This window comes from Leiobunum rupestre, chromosome 11, assembly GCF_980474605.1.
Source record: "Leiobunum rupestre chromosome 11, qqLeiRupe1.1.hap1, whole genome shotgun sequence".
NCBI classification, from domain to species: domain Eukaryota; kingdom Metazoa; phylum Arthropoda; class Arachnida; order Opiliones; family Sclerosomatidae; genus Leiobunum; species Leiobunum rupestre.
The window spans coordinates 25,605,075-25,624,641 of record NC_143394.1 but is presented as its reverse complement, the minus strand read 5'-3'; the positions used below and the strand labels follow the sequence as shown (position 1 = coordinate 25,624,641).

The 19,567-nt window shown below is 33.2% G+C and overlaps 1 protein-coding gene across 2 annotated transcripts in view; it reads left to right on the top strand.

The window, feature by feature from the left end:
* The first annotated feature begins 804 nt into the window (after window positions 1-804).
* The window catches only part of LOC149922046 (uncharacterized), a 32,802-nt gene continuing 14,039 nt past the window's right edge, over window positions 805-19,567 (top strand). Inside the window, exons 1-6 of one of the 2 annotated variants that reach the window (XM_090163245.1) lie at window positions 805-1,000; window positions 3,393-3,484; window positions 7,501-7,591; window positions 9,755-9,883; window positions 14,833-14,958; window positions 18,587-18,811. In XM_090163245.1, coding sequence (XP_090019371.1) covers window positions 848-1,000; window positions 3,393-3,484; window positions 7,501-7,591; window positions 9,755-9,883; window positions 14,833-14,958; window positions 18,587-18,811 — 816 coding nt within the window. In that variant the 5' untranslated portion in view covers window positions 805-847. The remainder of the gene's footprint in view (window positions 1,001-3,392; window positions 3,485-7,500; window positions 7,592-9,754; window positions 9,884-14,832; window positions 14,959-18,586; window positions 18,812-19,567) is intronic. The other variant, XM_090163243.1, reaches the window with a different exon arrangement.

Below are 19,567 nucleotides of genomic sequence, written 5' to 3'. Positions count from 1 at the left end.
GATCGAGAGTTCTATCACCGAAGTTTTCAGTAAATCTGTTACGAAAAAAGTATCTATCTATGCCAGAAAATCTGAGAATTTGAAAACCGCTTTACGGTCGAACATTTATGCCGCGTTTATTATTGGGCCATAACGATAAAATATTTTAAAATTACACAGATTTATAAAGCATATTTCCCTAATGTAATAACTAGAGAAAATTTGTTTTGAACTCGATGAAGTAACAAATCGGGTTTAGGCTCTCGAAGTATGCAGACCAATATAATATAGCTTCCAAAGTTCCTTAGGCTGACGTGTCGTGCTTGTATTGCTACCCAGTTAATATTTAATCTAGTCACCCGAAACTAGATGAAACTGCAGTTCTGTTTCCGACGAAATTTTCCCCAGACGATGATCTAAAATTGGTTAGCTTCTAAGGTTGCAACTGGCTATAGAGAAGATAGCCCGTTATTTTATGGCTTCGGAACAATATTATTGACGACTTATAATTGGATTTAGTCCCGTTCCAAATACTCTTTCATCCTCATTCCTTTCAACATCCTCTGACGTAATGCGTTTTTAGCTCGATCGGTTATTTTTAACGATTATTAGCAAAACGTAACATAAATACGTAAAGAGATAGGTGTTGCGTATCTTTCTCTATCAGTTCAAGAGCCACCTAATTAAATCTCATTGATACGATATCTATTGCGTCATTCAAGATCGTGAATCTATACGCTCTACAGTGCCTAACATATTTCCACGTGAAAAATCTAGTCTCTGCGTATCGGAATATGGAATATTTTTCAATATTACTTTGAAAATAAATGAGCTCGGGTGCTCAATATTGTTTTCAGAGATAACTGCGATGATGAACACATTAAGAAATAAGTCGCCCGATAAGGGCGAGGATAGTCTTGAGAAATTGGACGAACATTCGGTGCCTAAGTGTAACCAACAAGTATCGAAAGACCTAGAGGATATTCAAGAAGGTCTTGCCCGACTTAAGGAAATAGGAAAGGTAAGGAAGGCTTAATGCTTTGGTATGGCAATACCAAACGTATATAATAAACGTTTTTAGATATAATTATCTACCTCTTTATTCCGCTAGCATTAAGATTACGAGCGTAATATTCTTTTTACTATAATAAGATTATAAATAACGAGAGTATTATTCTTTTGTGGCCTGGCTAGCGTAAATCCTATCCTCCTGTCGTCTGCCACTCCGCTAGACTGAAGTAGTATTTCAATTTAGGTTTGTTAGAACAAGTCTCTCATTGAATTGCTGATATATCGGAAAACGAGATTGTTCATCGACTGTGGTTATTCGAATGTTCACCACTTACAGCTTTTCAAAAATATTTAATCGAAAACTTTTAGACACTTCCCCCTCAAGGGGCTTATTAAAATTTTTTTTTAAATTTCATTTTCGCCAGCTACTATTTGCTGCGGCTATACTAAATTCTAAACTAGGTTTCCAGAGGTGATTTAAAACTGAAAAAGTCGTGCTTGCGTTGTGGGAATTCTAGGCAGGCCAACGAAAAGCATAGGCAAGAGCTCAGCTTTTTTGTTATTTCAAACGCTTTTGGAATGCAGTTTCACTTCATGTTTTCTTACTTCTACGATACTTGAAGCTCCACCCTTTAAAGAAAAACATTATCCCGCACAAATATGATTATTTCCTTGTAAACCAACAATGCAAATATTAAATTTGGATTATTTGCGGCTGTGCTATTCAAGTGTTTTCTTAATCCGGCTAAAGTCTACTACACCTTAGAAAGATATAAAGAAATCTATTTTAAATGATACCAAACTTTACTAAATTTTTTTTTATCTTAGGCTGCTAATTTTATACCAAACATTTAAATTAGGTACTGGAGATGAAATACCTAAAATTAGAAAAATGTTTTTGAAAATAGTTGAGGTAAATTTTATTTCGACTTTTTCACACTTAAGTGTGCATATAGGTAAGCATACTAAGACATCGTTATATAGTATTGTGCCCAAAGCATACTTTTTCTGGGTTAAATAAATTTCGACGTAAGAAATTAGTGGTGAAAATCATAGGTAAGAGTAGCATGAATATAAAACGTATATTGATTGTCTTACTACTTGTATTAAATTTATTGATTTTATGACGCTAAAACTGGTGTTCATCAATTGGCAGCAAAAAGCGAATTAATCTCAAATAAAATGGCTGACGTTCGATGCGTTTAAATTTTTAAAATTTAATCCTATCTTACGAGATAAATTAGTTTACTTACAACATCGAGAAATAAATAAATTTATTTCTCTATGCTTACAAGGAAACATCCCGAGGTGTTTCTCCCGGATTTTTTTTCAAACTCGGGGGTTAAGTGGACCTTCATGTACCTTGAAAGCTCATAAATGGAAAAGTTTCAATGGCCATTCCATAAATGTTTTCACAACTCAAATTTCAACGTTCTTTACGTAAATTAGCATGGGAAAAATTAAATTTTTGGCAACAAAACTGGCTAAAATTTATAAAATTGGGTAAAATCAATAAAATTCGGTAAAATCGTAAGGGTTTACAATCCGTGATTTTTCCATTCTATTTTACGTAAAGAAAGTTTAAACTTGAGTTGTGCAAAACATTTTTGGTTGCCATGGCAAAATATCGAATGGTAATCGAAACTTTTTCCTTTAAGATCTTTCAAGGTACATGAAGGTCTATTTAACCCTCGAGTTTGAAAAAAATCGAGGAGAAACATCTCTGGATGTCTCCTTGTTAGTTAATTTAATTTAGAGATAGACCAAGTCCCCTTAACGATTCAATTCTCAAGATCAGCTCTTTGAAGGTTGAGATGACCATGTTTTTAAACCTATTTTTATAATAAGATTTTATTATATTTTCGAGGTAGACCGTTTGAAGGTCGAGGTCGTAATTTACAAAATTTTGCCCATTTAAAGGCACCCGTGTTCCACTTACTTTATATTAAAAAATTAATGTTATTATTTGAAATAAATTCCACTGATGAGTAGTATTTCTATTTTCCTAATCCATGGAATGACCGAAGTACTTTTTAAAAAAGCGTGAGCGTAGCGTTCTTCACCTAATATACATGTATAATATGGGATTAATAGTAAGTTTTCACGAGCAGGGAGAATGCGCTGCAGTGTAGACTGTAGACTAAAACTCTTCACGTTGTCCCTACTAGTTTTCTAGCCCCTTTTTTACTGCGCAACCCTGTACAATTTGATATACTTCAAATAAAGTATAGACGCTCTTGCTTAAACGCACGTCAACTCATCGAAATAGTAATTTTAAAGGAGTATTTTCTTACCCGAAAAATATATCTCTCATAAATGTGGAATTTTAAATTGCCTTTAACGAGTTACATTAATGTCCACAACATTTTCTTTTCTTTTTCCATAATGTAACTGGATAAAAGTCAGCCACAAACGAACTGCAGCTTCTCTTGTCAGAAAGTGTGACTTTCGTGTCCATCAATTCAAGTAGCGAAACCTCACAATCTAACAGCAGGTAAGACACGTTACTCTCCTAATAAAACTATTACTTAAGTTGATGCTGCAAAGCTTCTCAAATGAAGTGTATATTCTATTCATGTTGGCGTCTACTTTGTTTCTCGCTTCAAACGGGATCGAATAAATACAATTAATGATATTTGTTTGACAACGTTTAATATTAAATATTAGAGGTTTATAGAGTCGAGAAATGTGAAACGCGACTAAATATTTCTTATCGTAAAGCCATTTCCGTTACGTCACTAAAAAAACTGATGAGTTCCTGTCTACTAATCTTTTTAACATAAACAAATCAGGTATTCTAGGTATATTAACTTTACTTAAATTATTATTATTATTATATTATTGTTGATTGTGCCAAAAATAGTTTACATTATCGTAACATTTAAACAAAGCACAACACATCTACACATATCTAAGCAGGGCTTGTATTAAGGGAAGGTAACAAATTAGAAAAATGATTAGCATATCAACGTTGGGGTAATTATTTTTAAATAGATTTTTTGATTTTTTTTAAATTAAGGATAGAATCATTAAGAAAAACTTTTATTACATTTTATAATTTTTTGTTCATAAATAACTGTGTACATTTTTCAGATTAGAAGTAAATGGTTCCTAAGTATTAATACATGAACCGAAAACGATGTAAATTAGGAAGTTTGTTTTATCCACGAGCTTTAGTTTTCTTGTTTGTTTTCGAAATAATAGATTCATTTTATATTGATAAGTTAAGAAAAAAACATAATAAAAGTCAATAAGTCTAGATAAATTCTACTGGGATAGTTGCTAAAAAGCCGAAGTAGGCTTAAAATAGCAACTATCTTCTTAAATATTGTTTTTCATCTCTAAGGAAAAGTTGTTACGTGTATCATCTTTATATTTAAGTTTATTTTGTCACTTAATTCAAAGTACGACGAATGCCCTTTACATCGCGCCGCGCGCATTCTCATAGCAAGCGGTAAATAATTTATCGTTATGCCGGTAGAAGATGTCCTCAGGTGCGAAGTATAACTGCGGATGTTTACTAAACTTTTAGAAAGTGAAAAACGTTGAGGCCCCTGGGGTGCATCCGATATCGCTGCGTAATATCGCGCCTGTGAAAGAAAACCATTCGAACACGTTTTCTATTTCGCGCATTCCTGACTTTTCTATACATGCATGCAGAGAGAAGACGCCCAAATACCCGCGGCAGACTGAGAAGGCCGACTCTTTGTAGCTTAAGGCTACAATTCAAACGATGTACGACCGTCAATGTGAACAACTTTCCAAAAGGCAAAATGTAGTCCGGCTCTTACGTTAGTCGTACGTAATAATCATAAGTATGCCTATAAGCTTTCCTCGTTGCTTCAATTTTGGGTTACAAGTATCGCCGTTAATTGAATACGTGAAAGCTTTCAGTGCAACAGCTGAAAGTTTCTACCCAGAACCATTTGAATCCGAAAGTCGTCTGCTATTTCCTCACCCATTTAGTCGACGGTTGTTAAGGCAGATGGCGCTATATGTCGTATGCTCGAAACCTATAACCTTTCCAAGACAAAATTTTAATGAGATCTTGTTTAACACTGAATGTATTGTAAATGTAAAATTTTTAGAGACCTTGTGCTTTTGAAAAGGTTACAATGGAAACCAAAACTGGTGATTGCCAGGAACGAGCTAAGCTACGAACTGTCAAAGTCAAAAACGTGCGAGGAATTCCGCGCATTTTCCAAATACGCTTCGCTAACTTTCGTTTACCATCTATAAAGTTTATGACGTGGTTTTCGCTTAAAAATTGAAAGTGACGTAATTTCCGTCATATCCCGTGTACAAATTTTCAGTAAAAAAATACCTTTATGGCATATTTATGAGTGGTTATGTTACATATGTTATATTTAAGTATGCCACTTAAACAATTATTTCGAAAAACTTTTAAAATACAAATAATCTAATAGACGTTTCGGATTACGTGCCTTACGAGCATATCTCGCATTTGAAGATAAAGAATTTTCCGCAGCATGAGTCTTGCAAGTTTTGATAACTGGCGTCGCGCCGGTCTAAAAAGAGAAAACTTCGAGGTCGTTATATTTTATATCTCTACTACTAACATAAAATTTCCAACAACGTCGGAAGTTTTTAGAACTGTTTAAATAGAAGCGAAAAACGAAGGGTATGCGAGGCCCTGGCGTCAGCGAACGACTGAGCGGGGGGGGGGGGAGACTATGTACAGAGTGTACAATACAAGAGAGATCAACCGAAATTAGATCTCGGTAACTGTAAATGCAGGCCATTAAAAATATTCCTGATATGTCTCTGTTAAAATAGTGAGGCTTTATTAGCCTTTTAAGTTTACATAGAGTCACGTAGCAGATAACGTGAGAAGTTCATAAAGTGCTGGTTATTCGCCTGACAAGTGGTCGATTTGCTATTATAATACACCATGCGTTTGCTTAGCAGTTGAAAATTCTGCAATTTATGTGCTACCTGGCTCTATGTAAACTGGAAAGGCTAATTTATCCAACCAGGAGGCCTCTAGGCGAAAGTACCTCGTCTTTTTTACATTGTTTGTCTTTTTTACCACTATTTCACATTCTAAAAACCAGGGCAGTCTTTTTGTAAAGAAGCAGCCGACGTCGTTAAATGAAATTACCTTATTGTAGGCATAAGAATGAATGAAGACAAACTAAATAAACACAGTCCGTGTAACGATAATAGTGTATAAAATAATGATTTTCCATATCGCATATTTTTAACAATTTTTTTTGAAATGAATATAGTTTATTTACTGTTTAAATTTCAAATGTCCGAATCAAAATATCGGCCTCCAAACCTTTTATCCTCAAAAACATTGTTTTTTAATAGGCCGATTATAAAAGTCAGTGAGTTAAAATTTTGTTCCCCATGTTGTGAAGACTCCCACGTCATTTGTTGAGTCGTCTTCTTTCGTACTTTCCCAAGCTTAAGAGATGTTTAAGGAACAGAAGACGTTTCGACGTAGAGGAAGTGATTCTTCACAAAATGGGCGGGGAACAAATTTTTCATCCACTGACTTTCGGAATCGACCTATTTTGACATTTCATTTGCTTAGTCTATTTATGTGTCGAAAAATACTTGGAATATCATTGCTAAATTTTATCGTTTCAACAACTGTCTCGTTGACACTTTTTATGCAGCACCTACCGTGATTAACAAATACGAAAAAGATTTTAATTGCCCTATTCGAACAGGGTTGCTTATTTATAACTGTAAGTTAAAGTCTGATTTACTTCAATTTATATTGGTACCCCGATAATTATTGTTAATGAAGATAAAGTAATACTCCCAGGTTCCCAGATTTGAAATTAATTTCTATTTTCTGAGGAACGAATTAGATCTTTAAAAGTTCCCTTCGTTTCTATTTTTTTGTATCACTAGCCGTATCTACTGAATATAACGAAACCACGTCGGAGTTGCCAGAGACTTCGGTATTTGAAGAGCTCGTCCAAAGAAGTACAAATAAAACTTTATACTTGCGACGGCGATAAAAATATTTGAAGTTTCTACATTTTTATTAGTTTATTTGATAGAAAATACCCAATTATTTCAATCTAAAAAACCTCGAATATTAAGATTACACCAACGTGGGAAAAAATATTAGACCGTTACTGTTCGCGCCCTTTAGTCCTTCCAAAATTCCATTTTTTTAAATTGTTGAAATGATTCGACCGTTTAATTACGGACACACTGTACAGAATATGCGAGAAGACCTTGTCAAAACGAAGCACTCTTCGATCATGAAAGGCATATCTCCCGGCAGAGCTGATTTAGTTGGAGTTGGATGAGGGTGTTTCGCCGCGTCTCTCTCTCGGCGCGTATTTCGAGCGCTTTTGGGGGTGGAAGGAAGACGTTGGCTTATAGTGAAAGCGTTTCTTGTCGAAAATCAACAAGATTGTAATCAAAGAAGAAGCGCTGACAATTTAGCCATGAATTCCTACGAGTCGTCGTTCGTTGCTTGTCTGTTTAAATGAAAAATCTAAACAGTATTATGAATTTTGTCAGACTCAGTTCGAGCAGGACTAACTTGTCGGACATCTCTCACAATGGAAAGTGCAATAATATAAGGGTTTCCAGTTGGTCCTCAAACGACTATGTAAGTAACTCGATATTTTCTTACGTACACCTTAATTATTTCTGCGAGTATGATGGTCCAGAATTATTCTCGAGGTGCTTGAGTAATTATGCAAGGCGAAGGTGTTAATTATAATTTCTTTGAAATCTTTGTTCTTTGAACGCGGTAATTATTAAATGTAGCAAGTAATGGTGGGTTGAATGTGAATAATTTGTTTAGACAATTGGTTTCTACAAGACGTTTAAAGGTTCGTGGAAATTCAGGTATAATTCCATAAATTACGTGAGTTATATTGGTGTATTATCTGAGCAGATAACAAGTTATAAAAGGTGGGGGACCATTAATCTGCTACCAAAGCTTTCAATCTAATATAATTTCCATTCAATCGATTGAACTAATTGTCAGAAGGGAAATATTAATCAGAAGTTATTATAATTATAATATAATAATTATAATATAATAATTATATTAATTAATATATATAACATACTCAGTCTATAAGTATACAATTAACTTTCTTCTTATTCTTCCTTGAATTTGGAAAATATACTTTCAACTATTTGTTTTTGACAAAAATATAGCTTAGATTAGTTAGATAAATATTATCTTAACGTCAACAGTTTCTTGAGCGGAAATTTTTTACAGCTACATTTCCTTTTGAAGGCTGGCTCTGTGTCATACATTGGGTAATTGTGTATTCTGCTACTTTTGAGGTGGCTGAAATGTGTTAGTATTACTAATATCGGCGAATTGATGAACTCTAACTAAATATAATTGGTTCAGTGCCAGAAGCGGCCATCTGTCAATTTTGAAAAAAAATCAAAGAAAGAAATGATAAATGTAAAATAATAATGAGATACCTTCTACAAATATAAAAATTAAAATATATAAAATTAAAATAAACGACAAATTTGTTGAACTATTCGATTATCGTTTCGAAAATAAGTCTTAACTTTGCAAATCCACTTTGAGTAGAATCGCAATGGGGTTCGCTTATGATTTGTATAATGGATTCAGGATAGCTTTTTTGAAATTTCAGGGGGAGGGAAGTAATATATTCAATTACGCGAATGGCACTGGTAATTAGCAACGTATTGGGTAAACTTGAGAAATTTACGAAATGAAACGAACAAAAATAGATTTAACGATAGGTGGTACATTAACATAAGTCAATGATACTCTTCGTTATTTTTAATAAATAAGCATAGCAGTGGAATTTTAAGTTAATAAAAAACTTTTTAATCATTTAGGTCTTAGACGTGCATGAACATACAATAATTTTCCGTTAAAGTTTACGGCTTAGCCTTGAGGCATCTAAATTAATGAACACCTTAAACTATTAAGATAATGTGTTGCTCGCAATAAAGCTACGTCCACGGCTTAGACTTTGTACGTTCTCAATTTTTTGTACTTCAAAATTATTTCAAAAAGGCCACGTAGTGTATGGTATGCAAATCCAATTTATATGTACTAAATTAAGTACAGACATAAGAAACTTAGATATATTTCAATTTTACATAAATTGTTGCAATTTTACCTAAAATCATTAATATACTACAATTTTAAGAGATATTTTAATAAAGTTGCTATTTTTAATTCTTATTGTAAATCAATTCGAAAGCACTATCTTATAAACATCTCCAGAACTTTGAGGCAAATCATTTCTGTTTCCCGCTGAATTAAGTGTTAAGATGAGATAAAAATTAATTTGGCTTATACTGCAAGACGTTTTCTCACATTAAAGGGCAACAAGATCATTTGAATAGCAAATGGTTCGTATTTCCTAGAATCCGGAAAGAGGGTGGGCTTGAAAATGCTGGAATTTTATTGCTGAAATATAAACTTTTTTATATCCTGTATTTCAACCGACTTCACAACAATGACCATGCCACAACTATAACTGGTTATAACTAACAATTGTAAGTGATATGTAAAAGTATTTTTTGATCAAGAAAAAAAATGTCTTTACGAATCTTTTCTTTAGCCTAAAATGTGAAGAGTTAGAAGTCGATAGTCATAGATTTCTTTCCTCTGCGTATTACTAATATAACAGATACTGCCAATCGCATTGTATAATTTCTCTATGAATTTTTTTAAACTAGTAAAATTTGAAAACGCCAGTGTATCCTTTGAACTTCGCTATTAACAATCTAACACCTTTTGTTTTATTTAACATTGCATTAGGATGAAGAAGCTGCTTCCCAAAAAAGCAAATCGGAAAACCGAGAATTGTTAGTGCAATTAGACGCCGCTAGAGAAGCTCTATTTAATCACCAAAGGAAAACGCAAGACGTCATGGAAGTAATAGAAGAGGTAAGACCCAACTTTTAAATTATTAATTAAAATCGAAATTTAAACGGCCCCAGAAGAAGAAATACGCCAAAGAAAATACCGAATGGCTTTTAGTGAAATTTATTGAGCGATGTTAAATGTATAAGTATAAAATAGAAAATGCGTCAAGCATTTCATGCCCTTCGAGGTGTTCCCTAAAAGCTTCTTTCGAAACGCTAATTTACATTAATAGATGGTACCTAGAATTTTAAGTTCTTAAGACTCGATTTAAAAGCTGGAAACCTTGAAGATAAATTTTAAATTAAATATCTACCTGCTGCTATTTAAGTTATGAAAGTGAGGAACAGCCACGTTATACGTGTACATTTCTAGCTAGAGTTATTTCAAATTTCAACGTTACTTCTTTCCATAAAATCTTACAAAATGTCTTACATTACTGCCAGAACTTTGACAATTGCTTTGACAATAAATAATGAAGTAAATACGTATAATGGTGACAGTGCATGGTGATAAATTGTTCGGAAATGGTATTCAGCCCTAAAAATTGATATACACGTGCCTTGAACTATACTCTCTACTACCTAATTTTTATTTTTCAAAAAACACGCTTGTTGCCGACGGGGCCTGCATCTTCGTTTGTATGTGTTTTTAAAATATATATTCTAAGTTGTACCTCATCTCTGCAACTTTACGAATAAAAAATGGTAAATCGCGTGTAGCTCCGGTGGTAAAGTTAGTGATACGTGTCACAGTACTTCTTAAAACCTGATATGGAAACACATTGATATATTTTTTTACTTCATTTTTTTTTACGTTTTACTTTTTTCTCAATAGGAGAAAATGGTAAATCACGTGTAGCTCGGATGGGTGATAAAGATATGATTTTTTTTATGGTGATAAGTGTCATAGTACTGCTAAAAGACCGAGAAGAGAGTTAATTTCCACCCCTCTCATCCTGTACTTTTTTTTGACGAGTGACAACTGATTGACATCTCTGACAACTTGCTTGACATCTCTGACAACTTGCTTGACATCTCTGACAACTTGCTTGACATCTCTGACAACTTGCTTGACATCTCTGACAACTTGCTTGACATCTCTGACAACTTGCTTGACATCTCTGACAACTTGCTTGACATCTCTGACAACTTGCTTGACATCTCTGACAACTTGCTTGACATCTCTGACAACTTGCTTGACATCTCTGACAACTTGCTTGACATCTCTGACAACTTGCTTGACATCTCTGACAACTTGCTTGACATCTCTGACAACTTGCTTGACATCTCTGACAACTTGCTTGACATCTCTGACAACTTGCTTGACATCTCTGACAACTTGCTTGACATCTCTGACAACTTGCTTGACTGCTCTGACAACTTGCTTGACTGCTCTGACAACTTGCTTGACAGCTCTGACAACTTGCTTGACAGCTCTGACAACTTGCTTGACAGCTCTGACAACTTGCTTGACAGCTCTGACAACTTGCTTGACAGCTCTGACAACTTGCTTGACAGCTCTGACAACTTGCTTGACAGCTCTGACAACTTGCTTGACAGCTCTGACAACTTGCTTGACAGATTGAGTGATGCTCATTATCGATATTCTATTCAAAAACAGTCTGAGCCGTTGGTCAAGCTGTCCACGCTGTCAATTCTCAAGAAAATGACAAGTTTTGCGGGGTCAACATTCGCACATAAAACCCGATATGGAATCACGTCGAGATATTTTTTTACTTTTACTTTTTTCTTAAACTTCTACGGTTTTTCTTAAATATTTGAGTGTTACGTCTACCCAATAAATAACAAACTCTTCAAATTCAACTTAAATTGTCTACGTTTATTACGTACTTAATGCAACATGATTTTTTAAATCAACAAATTACAATTATTATAAATTTATAATTATAAACAGAAATATGAAAATATTAAATTAATTCTTTTGAATTAAGGGAAACTGCATTACTTGAACATATTCTACGGGTAAGACATAGAATGTCAAATGTTCTTAACTATCACAATTTCCTTTACACGCGCACATAACGGTACATTTTATGTTAGCCTTCGCGCATTTGCAGTTAAATGAAGAGGAAAACGGGATAAAATGGAAAAAAAAATTAATATCTCGATGTGGCTCCATATCAGGTTTAAAGAAGTACTATGACACGTATCATCATGAAAAATCAAAACTTTACCACCTTTCCCAACCGAGCTACACGCGATTTACAATTTTTCCCTCTAGAGAAAAAGATAAAAACGTAAAAAACGTTAAGTACAAATATTTATATTAATTGTAATTTGTTTATTTAAAATAATTCATGTTGCATTAAGTACGTAATAAACGTAGATAATTTCAGTTGAATTTGAAGATTTGGTTATTTATTGGGTAGACGTAATACTCAAATATTTAAAATAAAACCCTAGAAATTTAAGAAAAAAGTAAAGTAAAAAATATCTCGATGTGGATCCATATCAGGTTTTATGTAGTACTATGACACGTATCACCATAAAAAAAAATAATAATTTTACCACCTTTACCATCCGAGCTACACGCGATTTATCATTTTTCCCTATAGAGAAAAAGGTAAAATCGTAAAAAACGTCAAGTAAAAAAAATATCTCGATGTGGTTTCATATCAGGTTTTAAGTAGTACGTATTACCATAAAAATTCTTCACTTTACCACCTTTACCACCCTAGCCACAACGCGATTTACCATTTTTATTCGTAAAGTTGTGGAGATGCGGTGCAACCTAAAATTAAATTTTAAAAACACACTAAAACGAAGATGTGCTCACCCTCAGCAACAAGCGGGTTTTTTGCTTATAAACATTTTTCCAGTAGGTGTTTTTGAAAAATTAAAAATTGGTAGTGTATATCAATTTTCCTAGCTGTATACCAATTCCGAACAATTCGGGTGTTTTTGTAACCATGCGCTCACTATAAAGCATCATCTATTTAATATAATTTATGTTAATTTATTTGAGAAACGTTGAAATTTCTATACCTTTTTAGATACATAATCCATTAGAAAATTCGTCTTCGAAGTTCATTAATACAATTTTTCTTAATGTCATTGTTTCCTTAATGGATCTTCCGTAATAAATGATTAAGCATTGGATGGTATGGTTATTTCACCGTTCCTTAGATACGTTTGATCAAGCGAAGAGACAGTTCGGAGCTGTCAAAACATTAACTTTGAAAAGCAATTCCCTTTGAAACTTCTACCAACTTTGATTGCCCTTTCTGGCCTTAGAAAATTTCGAAACGTGCTACCTCCCGTTTTTAAACGTGTATTTTGGACCTTGTAGGAGGGCGAGGTTCCTTGTTAAACTTTGATAATTAGGAACGGATGTTAGTTAAGGTGTAGTTGGCCTAATTTAAACAGGTTAAGTAGCTTCTTAAAGTTGAATTGCTTTTTAATTACTTTCTATAAATGGGAAAATCAATGGTGTAGACAGGATTCGGGTTTGACGGGAATAAAAACATTTCAAATAAAATGTGTCTAGATTTGGGGGCCACGAGCCCATGTGGCCGTTAACTTTAATAATATCGTCAATTATCAAATTAAATTATTTGAATATTTTAATATTATTAGAAATTATTTATAATTACTTTTATATTTATTAATTTTATATAATTTTATACAGGGTGTTTCAAAAGGTTATGCAAAAATTTTAAGGAGTTGTAGGGCGTGAGTTGAGAAGTATGCCTGTTTTTTTCCCATTTTCCTACGATGAGTTAAAAGAGCGCCAGAGAGCTTCAAAGTGTGGCCTACTATCCCCTGGAAGTAGGCTGCAACAAGCACAAAATCAAGCAGCAGGGAACATTAAGGTTTGGGCTCGTTTGATAGGTAAAAAAGGACTTGGTAAACAAATCGAGTAAACCAGCGTAAAACTTTAACTTGAACAGTATTTAAAGTCCCTTCTGCTTGGTTTTGTGCTGGTTGCAGCCTACTTCCAGCGGCTAGTAGGCCACAATTTGAAGCTCTCTGGCGCTCTTTTAACTCATCTTAGGAAAATGGGGAAAAAACAGGCATACTTCTCAACTCACCCCCTACAACTCCTTAAATTTTTGCATAACCTTTTGAAACATCCTGTATAATAATGATAATAACAATAATAATAATAATATTATAATACATTTTATCGAATATCCATCTAGGGATTCTAGACCATAAAAATGAAACGTGTACCTTTGCAAGTTAGGTTGTTTAAAAATTAAAACGTACAGATAATTTAAACATGATGATTTAAAATTAATCAAATTGTATTTTTGCATTGTGATTTTTGTTAACGATCTTAAGTTTTAAATACGTGGCTTGTGTTAAACAAACACTAAACGATCTGCTTGTATATTTTGGTGACGCGTACAAACGAAGTAGTTTCGGGAACACGGCCCCTAGATATTGGTTTACCTGCTACACAAATAAATATCATTATATTTAAAATATTAAAAGTTCCTGCACTCCTTCATAATCAAAAGGAAGAAAGTGCTAAAGCAGACGTCTGTAGGATAGCTGTAGAAATTTGCTGAAGAATTTTCCAAACTAACCAAATGCAATAACTACTAGGTTATTGAGAATGTCAGGAATGGAGTCTATTGGCAATGACCTATTTTTACGTAATATTCATTTTAAATTAGAGTTCGCCTCATTTTGTCGAATAAAAAGTAAAAATAATCCTCTAGACTTGTAAAAAATAAAAATCCTTAAAAAGTAATATATGTTTCAATTTATCATTTTTCCAATTTGCGGAAAATTTTCAAAACTTTTTTCCTCATTTAATTTTTTTGGAAAATTAACAACTCTATTTTAAATCAAATTACTTCGTTCCTGCCAAAATAAATTAAAGCACAACGCAAGTCTAAACAATATTACATTGTATATATACTTACGATTTACATTTTGTTAGGTAATATTTTGGGTTTTATATCTCAGAGTAATTTTATTTTGTCGTTACTGTATTTCCAGGAAACGGAAACTTTGAAAAAGAAACTTTCGGAAGTCGTCATCAGAGAAAATGACGCTCAGCTCAAAGTGAAATCCCTGGAAATGGCTTTGGAGGAAATGCAGAGTGAAAAACATATGATTCAAAGGGTAAGAGCCACGTAAATTGTAGGAATGTGCAAATGCGCCTCAAACCCAAGTAAACCTCAACTTCATCAAAATTTCGCTGTGGTGTGTTAGAACGCAAAGATTATAAGATGCAGATGGCTTTATCGCTTTCATTAAGGCTTTCGGTGGCCAACGGGTAGTGCCTGTCACCGCCTTGAGTGGCCCATGTTCTTTCTTATTGTTATTTATTCTTATTATTCCTAAACTTACACGGTGTAGTAATTCTTTCATTAGTCATCCATTACAACAAAAGATAAACCAATGAAATGAGGAGGATTAATTTAACAATGAATCCCTTAAAGTTACATTTGCCACTACTAATGGACAACCTAGGGCCCGGCTGATTGTTAAATGACGCTGACTGGTGACGCTTTAGTCAGGTAGATTTGGTAACCTCGCCAGCCCAAACCGCTATTCAAACCATCGACCTCGTAGTATGAGCCACTTCCCCATCTGACCATTCCTCTTCTTGCTAAACGACCACTGAAACTTCACCGCAGCACAACCTACGAAAATGCTAGCGACGTTAAGTAATGAGCGAGAGAGTAATGCCTCTCTCAACAAACTGTTACAAGGGACTCCAGCTCCTTCAATCAGTAAAGCTAATCTTAACGCTGATATCATCCGAAGTCTTTATTTCGGTAGTTGACAGACAACAGATTTTTTAACCTTAAAAAATCTTCACTCAGAAAAATTTGACCAGCACGTGTATTTTAAGAGGAAAAGTGAAGTGATATTGCACGATGGTTCCCCAAGAATTCCCACTTGACTTCGTAAAACAATATTTTGTATGAGCTGTTGATTAAAATCAAGGGTTATTGTTCTCGCTTTAATTTAAACTGTCAGCGCATAAAGAGATTACAAGCAATCGATGAATATTAATATCACAAGATAAAACGATTACCTTTAACAAAACTGATAAATGAAAAATATATACAATTATCTTACCATTAATTTCGAAGTGTTTGATCTAGGAGCAAAAAACACAAGGAGAACGCAGCTAGCCTTTAAACACGCTAAGGCAGTGTTGTGTAGAACTTTCATTGGATGAGCCTTTACGCTGAATGTTTTACGGAAAGGGGGAGGACAATTTCCGAATTTTCCCCTTCCGACGGCAGCAGGCGCTAAAGCGTCTAACCAATGAAAATTGTACACAAGAAAATAGATGACTTTTGACGGGTTGCGTTCTCCTTGTGTTGGTTGCTGTGTTTGCTGCTCCTAGGTTTGATCAACTATTGAAAGATATAATTAAACAAAAAAATAAATAAATGTATTTTATTACTTATTTTTGAAATAATACCTAGTGGGCACTTACAGGCCAAATTAGTTTCTAATTAATTTAAAAAATATATATTACTTATGGAACACAAGTTAGACTCAAACCGATTGTGTTAGGACTATAAGTTTTCTCTATATACTGTAACAATTAAGGTTAAAGAATATTTGAAAATTATTTAATGAGCGTGTTTTTAAAACTAATATAATTTTTACACGGAATTTTTAAGCACCAATAGAGAACACCCAATTTTTTAAAGTTCATGAAAATAAAGTTGACATGACTATAATAAAATTAAACATTTTGCAAAATGTAGTTTTTTAGTAAGTTAATATACGCAAGACTACGATTATTGTAAGGGCTACAGAAAAAAAATAAAAGCAATCCTATTACAAACAGTAAACTATTAATAATATTAGTGTAAATATTGTTTCAAACATAATTTAATAGATAACTCTTAGAATGCCAGTAACGAAGCCAATTCAAAGTAAATCAATAGTAAATAATAATTAAGTTTAATATAATTTAAATATTAAATATCTTTTCTGATACAAGCAAATCATCAATCAACTAGACTGATTACAATCAAATAAGTGTATTTTTTAATTCAAAAAGGTCAGCCATGATTATAATGTAAATAACTTGTAAATTAAAAACTGTAGCTGTAATCAATATAAATCTAAATGACATATATGCACATACATTGATTATTTTCTGCGATAACACTGAAATTTTCATATTTGAGTGTGAAAACTCAAGCTACGCAATATTTAAACTTAAATATTTAGACTAGAAGTATTACAATTACTACTACTACTTTCATTGCACCCTATAAAGGTTAATTTTCTCGCAATACACATTTTGTAGTTACAATAAGTAGCCACTGAGCGCGTCTTTCGGGACACAAATTGAACTAAACCGCATTGATTCCCGGTCTTCCTAAAACAATGCAGTGTCACCGAATAACATCATTTTCATTATTTATTTGAAATGACCTTTCGTGACGGATGACAATGTCATTGCATGACGTCGTGATACATAATTGTAATCGTCTGCTGAATGAGCGATGGATATTACACGCTGTTGTTATTTGTTTTCCTCTTCGTTTGGCGGTCATTTCGCCCAAGGATCGACAGCTACGCACGTGTAATGACGAACTTTGGAAATATTTTCGTTCAGTTTTTTCCTGTTTGGAAAACTTCTGAATTTCTCCAAGGGCGAATCGAAGGCAGTATAAGAAGGGGGAAGATAATAAATTGCGAAACGGATTTATGAATTCGAAAAATTTATATTACAATGATATCAAAAGTAACGTAACACCGAAAAAGTGTGACTCTGATTATATCAATAAGAACATTTTTCCTTATAATGGGGAAAGGATAATTTCAAAAATATGGTGCCTCTCCGAGTGAAACAAATCGGAACTTACTTTATCTTCTTATATTCGTCTTATTTCTTTCAAACGATTGATTTAAATATATTGGCTGTGTTTGGTTGAGAAGTGACGCAAATTAAACTCCAAATAAATATAGACAATTGAAGTTAGGTTTTTTGCGCGTCGAAAATAACGCAAAAATTCTAAAGGCAATCTATCCAATATCCAATAGACATTTTTGTTTTCAATAATAATATAATATTTCATAGTTATTAATAACCTTACTTACTCAATAAAAAGGTCATAACCAAAAAAAAAAATAGTTTTTAATATTCAATAGTATGGGAAATCGTTTTATCCAATGGTAAAAAATATTTTATATTTTAATAAAAAAATATATAATATTCAATATTAAGGGAATTTTTCATATCCAAAGATAAATATTTTTTTATTTTCAATAATGAAGTAATATAGTAATATTCAATATTTAGTAATACATATTTTTTGATATTCCATAATGAAGTAATATTCAATATTCTGTAATACATTTTTTATATTCAATAAGTTAGTAATATTCAATATTCTGTAATACATTTTTATATTCAAAAAGTTAGAAATTTCTAATATCCAGTGATTTTTTATATTCAATAATTTGGCAATATTTAAAATTCATAAATAAAATATTTTTAACTAAAAATTCAAAATTTAATAATTGAAATAAATTTATTATTTAAAATGTAAAATGATTCATATTTTCCTGAAAGGAAACACGTTTTGAAAGTGAAAGGATTCGTTTTTCCCCGTAGCTAGCTGGTAAACGACTAAAACTTTCAAGCCTAACTAGTATCTTTTTATTTACTGATTTATGTCCTATTTTCCTCAACCTTGGGAGAATCCAGTCTTTTTCCGAGATAGGCGGCAAATGTGAATCTTAATATTAGATATTTTCTCTTTTCCAGACAACATCGCAGTCGCTGGATGAGTTGTTGAAAGCAGAGTGCCAAAAGCAAAACGATCTTCAAGAGCTGGTCAGTGGGTTAAACAAAGAACTAGACCTTAAAGAAGAGGATATCATTCGCTTACGGATGACCATCATTAAAGTTCAGGAAGACTTGACTAAAGAAAATCATTTGAAAGATGCCTGTATTGAACAAAGGGACAATGAAATATCACTTCTCAAATCGGTAAGTAATCACCAGAGAAGTTACGCGTTAAATGATTTAATTAGCAGCTTCTATGTTTTCCATGTGCTCTGACAATCTCTCAAATAGTAATGTTGCCAAGCTGTGGTTTTTGAAAACCTAAAAAAAAAGCCCCGCTAGTGGCGTTTTACCGCGTTTAGTTTCCCGGGCCGTATTAAATATAACTCTTCTCAAAACATTCCTCAACCGTTAGGGTTAAAATGGAAAATGATACAACGTCTTCTTGATAGCCATTTTTGTGATTTATGGTTGTTCTGCATAGCTCTCCAACCAATAGATTTTGAAGGAGGAAGATACATCAATCGAAAGTTGCTCCAATATTTTGGTTATCAGGTGCCCAAAACAACGTTTTTGTGACCAATCGATTTTCACGTAAAAATTTACAGATATTTAAATTGAACTTTAATATGAAAGATATCCTTAGAACATCGGCGGGATTGTGTGCGTGGCGAATTAACTAACACCTGGCGTCATCTGGGCTCCCACTGGCCCTGCTACCTTTAGCTTCGTTTCGGGCCCCTACCTTATTTTCAAGTTATATTACTCTCTTTACGTTTTACTTCGCATATCTTTCAAAACGCGTCTTTAAACATTTATACAACATAAAATTAAATATCACCTCTAAAATATTTGAGATAAGACACAGCTTATCTTCAAAATATTTACCGCGGATGGCGTATTTGTTACCAAAATGTTTATACGTAAAACAGTACTGGAAAAACCATTTTTAAATAGAAA